This window comes from Hippopotamus amphibius, chromosome 7 (assembly GCF_030028045.1).
Source record: "Hippopotamus amphibius kiboko isolate mHipAmp2 chromosome 7, mHipAmp2.hap2, whole genome shotgun sequence".
Classification (NCBI taxonomy): domain Eukaryota; kingdom Metazoa; phylum Chordata; class Mammalia; order Artiodactyla; family Hippopotamidae; genus Hippopotamus; species Hippopotamus amphibius.
In genome coordinates this window covers 31681592-31696248 of record NC_080192.1, presented here as the reverse complement: position 1 = coordinate 31696248, position 14657 = coordinate 31681592, and the positions used below count along the sequence as shown (strand labels likewise).

Below are 14657 nucleotides of genomic sequence, written 5' to 3'. Positions count from 1 at the left end.
CCTGTAGTCCTGATCTTGCTCCATTGGACTTTCACCTGTTTGGTCCCCTGAAAGCAGCCCTATGAGGACAAAGATTCACTTCTGATGAAGAAGTGAAGACAGCAGTGCATTCGTGGCTCGCATCTCAGCCTAAAACATTTTTTAATGAGAGAATACGAAAGCTTATTGACAGATGGACAAAAGTGTATTGAAAAGCAAAGAGATTATGTCAAAAAATTATATGTCTTTTCTAAAAGTTAATTAAAATAAATTCCACAGCTGGAGTGCAGATAATTTTTGACTCATCCTCATAGATCTGTTTAAGTCTGGAGACAAGGGGAATGGTCAGGACTAGAGATAAAAATTTGAAATAACAAGCATATAGATGGTATTTAAAACCCTAAAACAGTATAGAATCACAGAGAGTAGAGACTCTTAACATTTAAAGTAGCTGAAAAAAAGAACAGTCTGAAGGCTTTTCTTGCTTAGCCAGAATAAGAATATAAACCATACAGTGTTCTTTGACCAGGTAACATGAATGTCATGTTAGAGAAACAGTTGATTACCATTTTTTGTTTGTTTTGGTGGTTACAAGTATTTACAATTCATAGGATAAGATTTTTGCAAATTGAATTACAGTTTCCGTAAACACCTTTACAAGACAAGGGTAGACTTTTCTCAAGAGACATCAGATTTCTCCAAGGTTTATTTTTGCCTTAAAATCAATGATTTCATTTTTATCTAATTCCAAATCTTTGAAACTGTTTATATCAGAAAAAAAATCATGGACTTGTACTTCACCTTTGATGCCATCAAGATGGAAATGATTTTTAAAGTGTTTTCAGAAGTTTTGAGGTGTTTATAAATTTATCTTTTTAAATACATTGACAAATTTCTGCGTAGGATATAACTAGAAAGCAACACATATGCCTGGGCCATCAGTGTGAGAATACTTCACTTCACTTTTGGTGGCTGAGGAATTATTAGGCACAAGTTTGCCTGATACTTGCCAATCCTCGTTTACATTGAATTAAAGACTGCTAGATTAATGTTGCTGTTGATTTGGATAGTGCACTCATAATAGCAAGATTGTTTTTTGAAATTCTGTAGCTTTTTAGTCATTCAAATGTAATTGATTTTTACATTGCTTCCTTACCTTTTCTTTTCAAATTTAGATTTTCCTTACCAGTAATGCTGTTTTCTCCTGGAATCTTATATTTTCATAACTTATAAAGAAAATTACTTAAAAATTATGTTTCATTTTATTAGCTGTGTTGTGTAGTTCTTTTGGTGCTAAAGGGTATCTAATTGCTATCTTTGTTCTTTGAGAAAGTAAGGATGCCTTACTCTAGTGTATGTAGTCTTCATTGATGACAGTATCTCCTTGCCGTAATTCTAAGAACCTGATTAATAGGTAGTAATTTGCCTTGTCTTTCGTCCTAATGGGTAGCCTCTCTTCTAAGATTGGTTGGGGCTCCTTTCAGTAACAGTTTAAATACTTACCTGACATAATTGCACTTTTATTTACTTAAATTTTGTTCTTAAATTTTTACTGTATAATTAATTTTTTCAGGTTCTATATACCCTTAGTTTTTTTCTGGGCAACTTTCTGATCTCTATAGTAAATGGTATAGATTTATCTGATGTTTAAAAGAAAAGAAGAGGGACTTCCCTTAGTGGTGCAGTGGTTAAGAATCTGCCTGCCAATGCAGGGGACACAGGTTAGGTACCTTGTCCGGGAAGATCCCACATGCTGCAAAGCAACTAAGCCTGTGCACCACAACTGCTGAGCCCTTGCTCTAGAGCCCGCAAGCCACAACTACTGAAGCCTTCACGCCTAGAGCCTGTGCTCCGCAACAAGAGAAGCCACCGCAATGAGAAGCTTACATACTGCAACAAAGAGTAGCCCCTGTTCGCCACAACTAGAGAAAGCCCTCGCGTAGCAAAGAAGACCCAATGCAGCATAAACAAACAAACAAACAAACAAAACATTAATAAAGAAAAATAAAGCCAAAAAAGGAAAGAGCTTAGATAAACAAGGTCCTACCGTATAGCACAGGGAACTATATTCAAATCCTGTGATAAACCATAATGGAAAAGAATATTAAAAAGAATGTATGTATGTATAACTTGGTCACTTTGCTGTACAGCAGTAATTAACACAACATTGTAATCAGTACTTCAATAAAAAATAAATCTAAAAAAATAGCTTTATAAGAGCAAAAACTCTATATGTTCTTGATAATGCAGTGTATTTCAACCTTGGCTCTATATCAGAGTTGCCTCTGACACTTTTAGAAAACATTTTTTACAGTCCTATTCCTGAAGATTCTATTTTGATAGATCTGGGTGGGGTAAGATATCTGAATTTTTCAAAGCTACACAAGTGTTCTGAGTTGCTGCCAGTATTGGGAAGCATTCTTTTTTCTTTTTCTTCTTTTTTTTTTTTTTTTTTGGCTTGACCCCCCCTCCTGAGACCCTATGAGATTCAGCAATATATTTAAAAACAAAAAATCAACCTCTTTCCTTCAGTCTTGTTCCCTAGTTCTCTAAATCCATATGGCATCTGGCAGTTTTTGTGTGGTGCACACAATTGCCAACCTAAAACATAATGTAGTAAGATCTTAGGACTGTTACTCTCCTCCTAGGGGAATGCCTAAAATATATATGCTTGGCCCCTATGTGTCGTGGGAGTTGCAGGCAGAGAACTATTCCACAATTGCAAAATCATCATCGGTGTCACAGGCAAGTAGTAATCATAATCTGAAACCTTGTCATGTCTGTTAGAGATTCATGTTGAGTAAAATTTGTTTAATTTAAGGTCTCCCTTTCTTTATTCCAAACCTTTGAAATATTTACCGGGAATTATATCTTTAGTGTGCAGTGAACCCTCATATCTTTTGTATTTAAATTGCATATTTTTCTGTCTCTGAATAAATTTGCTTAGGAGTTGATTTTCTGTATCAGAAAGTGAGACAAAAGTTCCTGACATTCTGATATTAACACAACCTTTTTAAAAGTTTTAATTAAATTATATGGGAATGTATCATCATTTAAGAGATCTGGGCTGCTGCATCTTAAGTAATACTATAGAATCCTTATAAGTTGCACTCCAACCACATTCACAAAAATTTTTATAAACAAAGTCACAAAGTTTTTTTCATAGTCTCTTTGCCCCTATCCCACCATGGATGCATATTTGTTATTTATAACACTTGAAATAATTCTAGGAATCGTGATCCTATTCATTTGTAAATCCTTTTCACTTTTAGAGTTGAGCCATACTTTTTGAGTGAATTCCAAAGCTATAGATTAAGGAAATAGAAGTAAACTTTAGTATAGGATAGTAAAATATAGTGAAAAGAAAAATATGTAAATTTCTTCATTACCTTTATTTCTCCCCTCTCATATCCTAACCCTCCTAGGAGCCGTTCAGATAGTTTTTCTCATGTCAAATGTGTATTTTCTGTTCTTATTGTACTTTATTTAATAATTTTCTAGTGTAGCCTTCCTTGCTTATAAGTTATAAGTTGTGTTAGAAGAGCTTAAAGGTGGAAGCAGGACCTGTTGCCTGCTTTTACATTTTTTTGCCTGCTTGTTGCTAGAAACATGTCTTCTTAGTAGTTTACATTGAATGCTATTTAGTGTATTTGCCAACAAATGATTTTTTTTTAAATTTTAGATGATATTGGTGCCCACATGAATGTAGGAAGAACTTATAAAAACTTAAATAGAACCAAAGAAGCTGAAGAATCTTATATGACAGCTAAGTCGCTGATGCCTCAGGTAAGTAGTCATAAATTATTCCTGTGGCGTCGTGTCTGCTAGATGTCCATATTGAATAGAATTATCCGGATGGAAAATCCTTATCTTTTCTTCAGTTTGTTGATGTTAAAAGTAAGGTGTCCAATGAATTGGGAGATTGGGATACCAAATTATACACTCTAAATATATGCAGTTTATTGTATGTTAACTGTTTCTCAATAAAAGTTCCTAAAAATAAATAAATGAAAGTAAGGTGTCCAATTGGGAGATTGGGATTGCCATATATACATTACTAATAAGAAAAAAAATTAAATTGTGCACTTTAAATATATGCAGTTTTATTGTATATCAATTGTATCTCAATAAAAGTTCTTAAAGAAAAAAAAGTAAGGTGTCCAGTGAACCATCTATTACTGTTAAGTGTTATAAAAGATTACATTTACTTTTCTAGATCACTTAATTAAAATTTATAGTCTGAAAACTAAATCTATGAAATTATGAGTTTTAGATATTTTTATTACAAGATATTTATGAGTTAAATGACTTTAAATGAAAAGAAATTTATGTACAATAAGCACTAAATTCAGCATTACTCCTATCAAAAAATAAATGAACAAAACAAAGTGATAAAATGAGTGGATGCATCTCTGTTGCTATATTGTGCCCATCTGTTGCTATAATGTCACAAGTATAATATTTCTTGGATATTCACAATACAAAGTCGAAGTTAGAAAATCTGATACTGGGCTTGACCAGCTGTGTGTAGTCAGGAAAGATAGTTTACTCAGGGCTACAGTTTTCTCAATTGTAGCTTTTACTAATACTGTATTAATAACAGTCATAATACTGATATGATTTGATAGTTTGATAAATGTTTTAAAAACAGAGTTGGACCACATGATACATTAAGAATTATTTCAGTCCTAATATTCTAAAGTTAAATTTTGTTCAATAATGATTTTTATTAGATATAATTTATTATGTTCATTGAAAATTTGGGTTCATATATATTATATATAATAACCTTTACTTAACCTGAATAACATTTCCTAACTCCCAAACAAGCAAGAATTTAATATAGCTCTGAAGTAAAATTAACTACCCTGTTGTCACAACCAAGAGCTCTTTTGCTGACAACATGAAAGTTGACATGGTGTAATAAGTACACTAGACTGAGAGAAAAGACCCGAGTTCTATTCCTTGTCTGACTCAAACATAGTAAGGGCCCTTAGCCTCTAAAAGTTCTGATTCCTATGACTTCATAAAATAATACAGATATAAAAACCTAACAATAATCAATTGAGCTGGCATGAATGAAAAAATACATCCGTCATTGCTATGAAACATTATTTTACTTACATTTTGTGGATACTGCAGATTATTTCACATTTTTTATGTTTTATTTTAATATAGCAGTATATCTTTATGTTCTATGTAAATTTTAAGTAAGACACTAGGACTACTTACTTCAGAGTTTATGGGTACTAAAATGTCAAATTATAAAAATACTCTTTTTTTTAACAGATTATTCCTGGTAAGAAATATGCAGCCAGAATTGCACCTAACCACTTAAACGTTTACATTAATCTGGCCAACCTGATACGAGCAAATGAGTCCCGACTGGAAGAAGCAGATCAGCTGTACCGACAAGCAATAAGCATGAGGCCTGACTTCAAGCAGGCTTACATTAGCAGGTATCGTAGTTTCCTTTAGGCTTTCACTATAGAAGATTAAAGCTGCATCTGCATATACATTTAGGCTATTTTGACTAATTTGGCTTTTTTTTTTCTTCTAGTAAATCTTAGTTGGCAACCAAGAACATAGAAACAGCCTGTTTTAGATTAACAAATTTAATTGATCTGATTTTAAACTGACAAGAGAGTCCATAACTTACAATAGCAAACAGGCTTATTTATACAAAAGGGTAGGAAAAGCTCCTCAGTTTCATTTGCTTCTCATCACCAAATTCATTGTATTTAAAACAGCTGAAGTTTACTTTTTATAATTACTTCTTATTTATTACAAAATAATTGTAATTTTTACAAGAAGTTATTCTTAATTATTATAGAATAAGAAATCATATAATTAAGAAATCATTGTACATAAAATAATTAAGAAATAATTATATAACATCCAGCTCTCAAGAGCTTTCTTAAATTAATACTGAGAAGGACTAGTTATTGATGCTTTTACTACAAAGAAACTTTTTAGTTGCCAGTAAAAAAAAATTTTTTGGCAATACATGTTTGAACTTGATATATTTTCTCATATAAGTGTTATCAGTTTGTATTATACAGGAGGAAGATTTTATGTTAAACTTTGTTTTGAAGCCTGCTCCAGAAACCTGATTATAATTTGTCACAATATTTATATGAGGAAAATGCATTCAGAATTTAAGTTTTTGAAATAAAATCTGTTCATAAGCTGGAAGCTGTCTTTGTTCAGCCTTATCTAGTGCTTGCTGAAATTCACTAAGTGTAGTGTGTTGACTGTATAAATAAAACCTGTCATATGTTAATTTATAAAGAATTAATAGTCTCTGCATTTAAAAAATCACATTTTGGACACTTATTCTAGAAATTATTCATTTGATTTCATGCCTACGCTAATACTTTAGGAAAGAGTAGTATTATAATAAAAGCAACTCTCATTTCCGTACTTAAATTGATTTGCACACATGTAAAAATGACTTTTTTAAGCTCTCTAACAGAAGACCGTATTAGACTAATATGGTTATCTAATAACCATTATTAGAATGATTTGTAAAATGATATTCAAACAGTGATCAGTTCCAGATGTGTTTCTCAAAAGTGTCTACAGGTGGCACTATTGCCCTTCCATCCCACCAGATCAGCATTTTAAATTCCCCTTTTTTAATTTTTAAATGAATGGTCATTTTATAAGAATACATTGAAGAAAAAAGATTATAAGGGGTAAACAGTTTCACATGTTCTGCTTTTTGTATAGTGAGGCATTGCTAACAAAGACTTGAATACTGGAATTTCCCCATCACTACTGTACTTTCTTCAAATGCTATTACTTCATCTCCTGACACATTGATCTTCCACTCTAGTTGCTATCTTTTTTCTGATGCAGACTAGCCTACTGTTTTTCAAGATATAATCAAAGAATATATTTTCTCTGTTCCCCTTTCTTGGATACCTCCCGACATCTTACCCTCTAGAGTCAGGCATGCTTTTTCCTTCTTTTAATGATATTTGAAAACACATCAAGCCAAATTTGCTAAATTAATGTGTTCAGGTTTAAGGACAGTTTTAGGTAGTTATTTTTGAAAGAAAATTAAGAACCTGAGTTAAAAAGAAAGCTGTGAATATATGGAAAAGCTTAAAACTTGTGGAAAATAGTATCTACAGACTGACGTGGTATCTAAGTAAAGCTTGTGTTTCATTTTTCCACAGAGGAGAATTGCTTTTAAAAATGAATAAACCTGTCAAAGCAAAAGAAGCATATCTTAAAGCACTAGAGCTGGACAAAAATAATGCAGATCTTTGGTACAACTTGGCAATTGTTCATATTGAACTTAAAGAACCAAATGAAGCCCTAAAAAACTTTAATCATGCTTTAGAATTAAATCCAAAGCATAAGCTAGCATTATTCAATTCTGCTATTTTAATGCAAGAATCAGGTATGTTTTCTCAAAATATTTCTATATTTAAACATTCTATTTTGAAATATAGTAAAACCTTATGTTACCTCCAGCAAACCTTTTATGAATGAATGGTTTATATCAAAATTGCATAAATAATTTATAAGAAGAATGTTTAAAATACTTGAAGTAAACTTTTCAAGTAATATGTCCTAACATATATGACAATACTAATTATTAGTTCTTCTGGTGTATGTTAAAACTGATTTTTCAGACAGTTTATTAAGCAGTACCTTATTTATCTATTTTGTCATTTTATACATGGAAATATATCTTATGTATAAATATACTATTCAAATAACGTGAATTTGTAAAAATTTTTACATAATTATTTCTAGGGAGCCAAGAACATTATATATTTTAGGCAAAATAGTATTCTATTTTCTCGATTTATAAGTCCAAATACTTTTGATATCGTGTATCCAGTTTTACTGTTTTCTGAGATATAATTATAATTTCCTATATTTTCTATAAATTTAGCAAAATAAACTATTCATCACAATAAATCAGGATCTTTGATATATAAGAATTTTAGTACTGCTTCAGAAGGCAATATATATAATTTATAGCCTTAATTTTTATGTTTAGAAAAATCTCTATATTAACTCTTAGATACTTTTATAAAACTTTTGCAAAAAATGTAAGAATCATAAAATCATATTTTATAGCTAAAGAGGGGCTTTGAGTTCATTTTTGCCAGATATCTATTTTGTAGATTAGAGAGTGAGGACCAAATAGATGTAATAACTACCCTAACTTTATGTGGCTAGGTTAGTAACTAGTCCAAGACAAGAACTTAAGCCTACTTATTTATTTCACACTTTCTTTATTCATCATATTGTCAAATAAAAGAATAGAGGAAAAGCTTTATGCCTGGTATTCAAAAAAGCTAAATTTAGGAAACTAATGTTTCTGTAAAGTTAGCTAACCTTAGTAATCATGAAAGTTGCCCATTATCTAACAAGATTGCACGCTGGGGTGTGTAGTTACAGAAATTGAATTTTTTTTGTATTTATTTGCAATGGAAATTATCTCAATAAATATTTGTTTCCTAAATCCTAATTTATATTTATAGGCTTTATATATAATGGTATATTTTTCCTTTTGAAATGTGCTAAAAAATTTTTAGTAACATACAAAAAATATGATTTAGTAACACTAAAACATTTTGTTTATCCAGTCATAGTTAGTATTTGCTGAGCATTTTTTATATATCTCATATAATTCTTAGAAAAGTCAGTAGATTAACCCAGACAAGTTAATTCGTTCAGTACATGAAGCCTTTTAACGTTAACAGAATCAAGATTGAATATATGTTTTTGTTGGCAAATCCCATGCCTCTTCCTCTTAATTCTCTATTCTTCCTCTACTCCCAGTTAGAATCTAAACTATCAGGAGATGTTTCGCCTCTTTTAGTTTTTGAGGCACTTTTATTGCTTTAAAGGAAAGGAAATGAGCTACCATTCCAGTGATTCAAACATACTGTCTTTCCCCTGAAAACTTTGAGGTTTTTGCTTTCTGTTAATTTTGATTTAAGCACAGCAGTTAGTTGGTTTGATATTGTGTTTTTGTAATCTAGATAAATAGTTGGCAAATGGCTTTGTTCCTCAGACTTAATCATTTGCTAATAATATAATTTTTTTCTTTTTAAATTCTTAGGTGAGGTTAAACTCAGACCTGAAGCTAGAAGACGACTTCTAAGCTATATAAATGAAGAGCCACAAGATGCTAATGGTTATTTCAATCTGGGAATGCTGGCCATGGATGACAAAAAGGACACTGAAGCAGAGATGTGGATGAAGAAAGCCATAAAGTTACAAGCCGATTTCAGAAGTGCTTTATTTAATCTGGCTCTTCTGTATTCTCAGACTGCAAAGGAATTAATGGCTTTGCCAATCTTGGAAGAGTTACTCAGATACTATCCTGATCATATCAAGGGTCTCATTTTAAAAGGAGACATTCTGATGAATCAAAAGAAAGATATACTTGGAGCCAAAAAATGTTTTGAAAAGATTTTGGAGATGGATCCAACCAATGTGCAAGGAAAACACAATCTTTGTGTTGTTTATTTTGAAGAAAAGGATTTATTAAAAGCTGAAAGATGCCTGGTTGAAACATTGGCATTAGCACCACATGAAGAATATATTCAACGCCATTTGAATATAGTCAGGGATAAAATTTCTTCATCTAGTTTTGTAGAACAGCCAATATTCCCAACTGGTAAGACTTCAGGTGTAGAAGGAGGCAAAATTCCAGCTGAAAATGCAAAAGAAATCAAAAGTCAGCCCAGACCCACACAGGTAATAAAAACAAGTGATAATAAAAGTCAGTCTAAATCCAACAAACAAATAGGAAAAAATACAGACAAAGAAACCCCCCACAAAACAACAAAAGAAATCAAAGAAATTGAGAAGAAAAGAGTTGCTGCTTTAAAAAGATTAGAAGAGATTGAACGTATTTTAAACGGTGAATAGCATTACTCTTTATCATGTGACAATGGTTTCAAAGAACTTCAGTCTATATCATGTGGTTACTTATACTGAGAGCTTTGAAAAATAGCAAGGATGCTAACAGTCTATCATGAGCTGCCTCTACGTAGGATCAAAATAAGATTTTCAGTAAAGACCCTTTCATTACCCCAGGGTATGTATTATATATGACAGTAGTTTTTTTGAGTTTGGGTGACTATAGCAGAAATTACAGGTGGCAAATTTGTATCTTTTCTTATAGAAGGAGGATTCTTTCAGCAGAATAATATTGACTACTCTCAATTAAAAATAATCTGAGACCTGAATGATAATCTCATGGGGGCAAATCTAACACGTGCTGGTTTATTCTGTGAATTCACATTTATTAGCTAACTTCATTTTTCCGTTAACTATTAGAATCTGACTATGGGTTAAAAACACTTACTGAACACATTCTTTTTCTTCAGTAACCTATTTAACCAAGGGAATTTGCACTGCAAAAGAATACTGGCTGGCTTTCTTTCTGTTGTGTTCTTTTTTGATTTTAGAAGGAACACCAAATGAAACATTCTAAAATAAGTCGTATGACATGTTAGCTTAAGAATGTATTTTCATACCTGTGTGCTTGTTGTTAACTTCACTCTAAATGGCAGTTTTTAATCAGGCAAAGTTTTAAATATATATATACACACACACATACATTTCTGATGGTGCTCGTATATACTGTATTTTCATTTTTTTACATACTGAGAGTTTCACATCATGAACTACATAATCGTGACTCTTCGATTTTTATTTCCCAAACTATTCCTGTTTCTTAGGGTCATAGTCATATTGAGAAGTCCCAGTAACTATAACTTTATTAAACTTTTGAGTTAAAACATAGTTTCTCTTTCATCATAGTGTTATCTTTCTAATGTTACTTGAACTTTAATTTTGTTTCCAAAAACATACCTTAATTATTCTTAGATACCTTAATTACCTAAATTGAGTCCTGTTTAACTGAAGGCAAAAACAGTGTGACAAAGTTTATTTTTAAACACTAAGTTCTTAATATCTTGTTATGGTGTATATTTTTATTAAATATTTATTTTGACTACTGAGCTTTCATAAAAATTTTAATGCTGTTTTAAGTCCATCAAGTATGGAAAATAAATTACTATTGCATTTTTCTATATGTGCATATATTATGGTTTAACCAAAATTTCGTCATTTTTGGTCTGCTGTCCAGCTAGAAAAAAGACCTTTAGCCTAGTATAGGATTAACAAAGTAGTCAGTTGGTTTTAGCAAATTTAAACCTGAAAAATTTGAAGAGTAGATACAAATCAAATTTATTAATTTAAATCTGACTTTCTTCATGAGTTAAAATGCATTTTATAATACCTAATAAAGTTGGCTTTAATTTAAAATGTTAAAGCTCAAGCTATCATCTTGGGATAGTAACTTCTAATTATGTAGCGTTTCAAAAACTGTATTTCGATTCCTTTGAGATAATTTATTTCTAATTATGTTTCAAAAACCATATCCTGTAACTTTTTTCTTAAAGGAATGTTTTATAAATAGGTCATAAGAAACAGGGTCTGCATTAAAGACCCACTCTTACTAGGTTCTCTGAGGCTCTGTCAGAGATTATTTTTTAGGCAATATGAAGCAAGCACTGACACCAGTGGTAGTTCATTTTTGATTCATTAAAGCAATACCTAATTCCAGTTTTTAAATTATAGCTTTGTGACTCTAGATATAAGGTGGAGAATACCTCATTATACTATGACTTGAAAAATGAAATTGTTATTGTTACATTCTTTACACATATCTTGAGAAGAAGTTTGAGTTTGATCTCTTCTGTTATAATGTCAAGTGAGGATAGTTCAGAAAAGTAGAAGGAAATCTTTTATGACAGCAGACCGTAATAAAAGCTTTGGATAGTAGTTTAATGAAATTATGTAACTATTCAAAAGATAAAAGATATATTAGTATTATACAGTGATTTTCATAGAAAAAAAGGATTTTCTCCATATTAGCACTTAGAACAGTGCCTATCATGTAGGAAGTGCTCATATTTTGAATAATTTATTTAAATTCACCCTGAGTAATTAATAATTTTTCCAAATCAGTGTTTCTCAAACCTCATTTCATATTAGAATCAAAGGCTCTCAGAGTGATTCTAATTTGTAGTGAGGGTTAAGGACCACTGCTCTAAATTCGTTCAAGAAAATCCTCTTATCTCTTTTATGTTAAGTTTTAAATTAGTGATATAATGCAATTAAGTTTTAACTTCCATTAAAGAATGTGCTCTTCTGATACCTAGTATTTATTCCATCTTAAGTTCCAGCAATCTTGCTTATGTGTAAGAGATTATTTCTTCTCTTTAAATTCATAATACAAATTTTATTCAAGCTGTTCAGGTGAAAAAGGCAATGAATATTTTTTTCCTTTGAATCTGCCATTTGGAGGAAATGGGGGGTAGGGACATTTTAATCCAGTTCACTAACCTGTGTTTCAGAGTTGTGAGCATCTGTAAGTTTGTAAAAGAAAGCTTATTATAGGTTTATATACTAGTAAGGGGGTGTAGTTTTCGTTCTTGCTGTTTTACAAAAGAATCCACTCCCTTGGAGTTCTAGGAAAGCTTTGACAATCCCCAAGGGGTAGTTATGCTACTCCTTCACTGCTTCTCAGAAGGAAGAATTAACTGTCTCATATTGCTCCTATATGTGTTTCCTTACTAACATTCAGAATTGGGAATTTTATCTTATAATAATTATTCCAGTAAATAATTTTGTGAAGTTGATGACTTGGAGGATAAAACAAATATGTTTGCAATTTTGTCTTTACTTTTATGTAGATGTTTGGTATGTGAGTTACTCAATTCAGTTAAAACCTCATGCCTTTCATCTAATTTGAGCTCTCAACTTCATGTTACAGAATGCTTCTTTAAAGATGCTTTAATGAAAAATATTATGAAAATATATAGATTTGTATGTCAGTTTATACTTCAGAAATCCATATATTTGTCATATTTATTTTTTTAAAAACCTCCTGATTGCATGACTAAATGGTATTTAAAATGAAACCTTAAATACATCTGGTACCTTTGTCTAGAGTTTTGTCTGTTAGAGGATGTCAGCCATCCATGTTAAGGTTTCATAAAATAGTTGATAATTGTATGCATTTTATATTACTATGGTGTCTATGTGTACCATATTTCTAAATATTCGGTATTAAATTGATACTTTTTAAAACCTTAACCTGAATTGCCTTTTAGTGTTAAAATGAAAAATATAATAACATATCAAGATATTTCTGCCCCCACAAAGAAAGAAGAGCTGGCAGGTAGTTTTATTAGCAGCAATCTGAAAAAGATATATGTTGATTCCTAACAGTGATACATTTCCAACCCAGAGTGTCAGAAACTCAATTAAGAAAATGAGACAATTAAAATCAAATTTGAAATTTTATATACATACACAGTTGGAAGTCAGTGTAGTAAAATAATCAGGAGTTTAAGTTATGAATCTACCTGGATTCAAATACTGGTACCACCCGTGCTGGTATAACTTAAGGGAAGTTGTTGAACCTATATGTCTTCAGTTTCCCCAACTGCAGATTGGGGAAAATACTTTCCTCATAAAGTTATTAAAAGAAGATTATATATATATATAATATATATTTATATATATTAAACCTCTTGCTTTGTAAAGTTGCAGGGAGTGTAGTAGGAGCTATTTGAGGGATATGGAGTTTCTTCCCCATTCTTATATATATATGAAACAGGTATGTTACATATATTTCTATATATGTATTACAGTAGATGTATATATGTCTCTTATTATAATAAATTGGCAAGTATCTTTATAAATAGTGCATGCTCAGCCATACGTGCTGTAAATAGCCTTTACCAAGAATTTTGACCACAACCATAATTAACATCACTCAGTGAATTTTTTTTTTTTAAGCCATGAAAGTCATTTGATGTGGTTGGCTTAATTGTTTTCAGGTTTCTCCAAGAATGAAACAGTTTTAACAACTATAACCAGTGGTACTGATGGATCCATCCAATGTCGTCTTTATTAATATTTAATCATAGTTTGATAGTTTGCATTGTCCAACTAGAAAAGCTAAAGAAACAAAATATTTTTAGTTTTACTGAAGACTGGTCTTATTTATGGACAGCTTTCCAGCAACCGGTTATTAACTTTTATCAGGTATCAACATTTGTTTCAGGAACATGACAGCATGTTTACATGCCAGAAGTTTAGTTTAATTCTGACATTTCTAAATTGGTTTGTTTAAATAAATTCAGCAAATGGAAATATATAATTATATATTTATATTAAATATATTAATATATTTAAATTGGGACAATTGGCACATCATAAATAATAGATGTCAGTTATTAATGTAATTGCAAGGTTCAGGCTTGCATTTGATGTATATTATTTGATTTATATATGTGTTAGCAGAAGTAATGTTAATGATGGTCATGATTGCAAACAGATTATTAGAAATCTAATATTAATGCTTGTTCCATAGGCATCTGTGGAACAAGATGCCTAAGCCAGCAGGTACATAAATAACCTAAAATAATATATATTTATTAAATATTAAGTGTATAAATTTAATAAGTTAAATTATTAAAATGCACAAATAACTCAAACCAAGACACCTTAAAATTGTACTACCTCACTGTTGCTCTTCACTGCCATCAGGAGTTAGCATAAGATGAAATATTAACATCTAAAAGTCTCTGAAGACTTGATACTTTGCTTGATGAATTCTG

General features: G+C 31.0%; 1 protein-coding gene across 6 annotated transcripts in view; it reads left to right on the top strand.

Moving 5' to 3' along the window:
• Nucleotides 1-12470, top strand: part of TMTC3 (transmembrane O-mannosyltransferase targeting cadherins 3) — a 52485-nt gene extending 40015 nt beyond the window's left edge. For all 6 annotated transcript variants that reach the window (XM_057742405.1, XM_057742404.1, XM_057742406.1 and 3 more), the window contains 4 exons: nucleotides 3662-3765; nucleotides 5269-5438; nucleotides 7164-7390; nucleotides 9071-12470. In XM_057742405.1, coding sequence (XP_057598388.1) covers nucleotides 3662-3765; nucleotides 5269-5438; nucleotides 7164-7390; nucleotides 9071-9885 — 1316 coding nt within the window. In that variant the 3' untranslated portion in view covers nucleotides 9886-12470. The remainder of the gene's footprint in view (nucleotides 1-3661; nucleotides 3766-5268; nucleotides 5439-7163; nucleotides 7391-9070) is intronic.
• Nucleotides 12471-14657: the final 2187 nt, after the last annotated feature.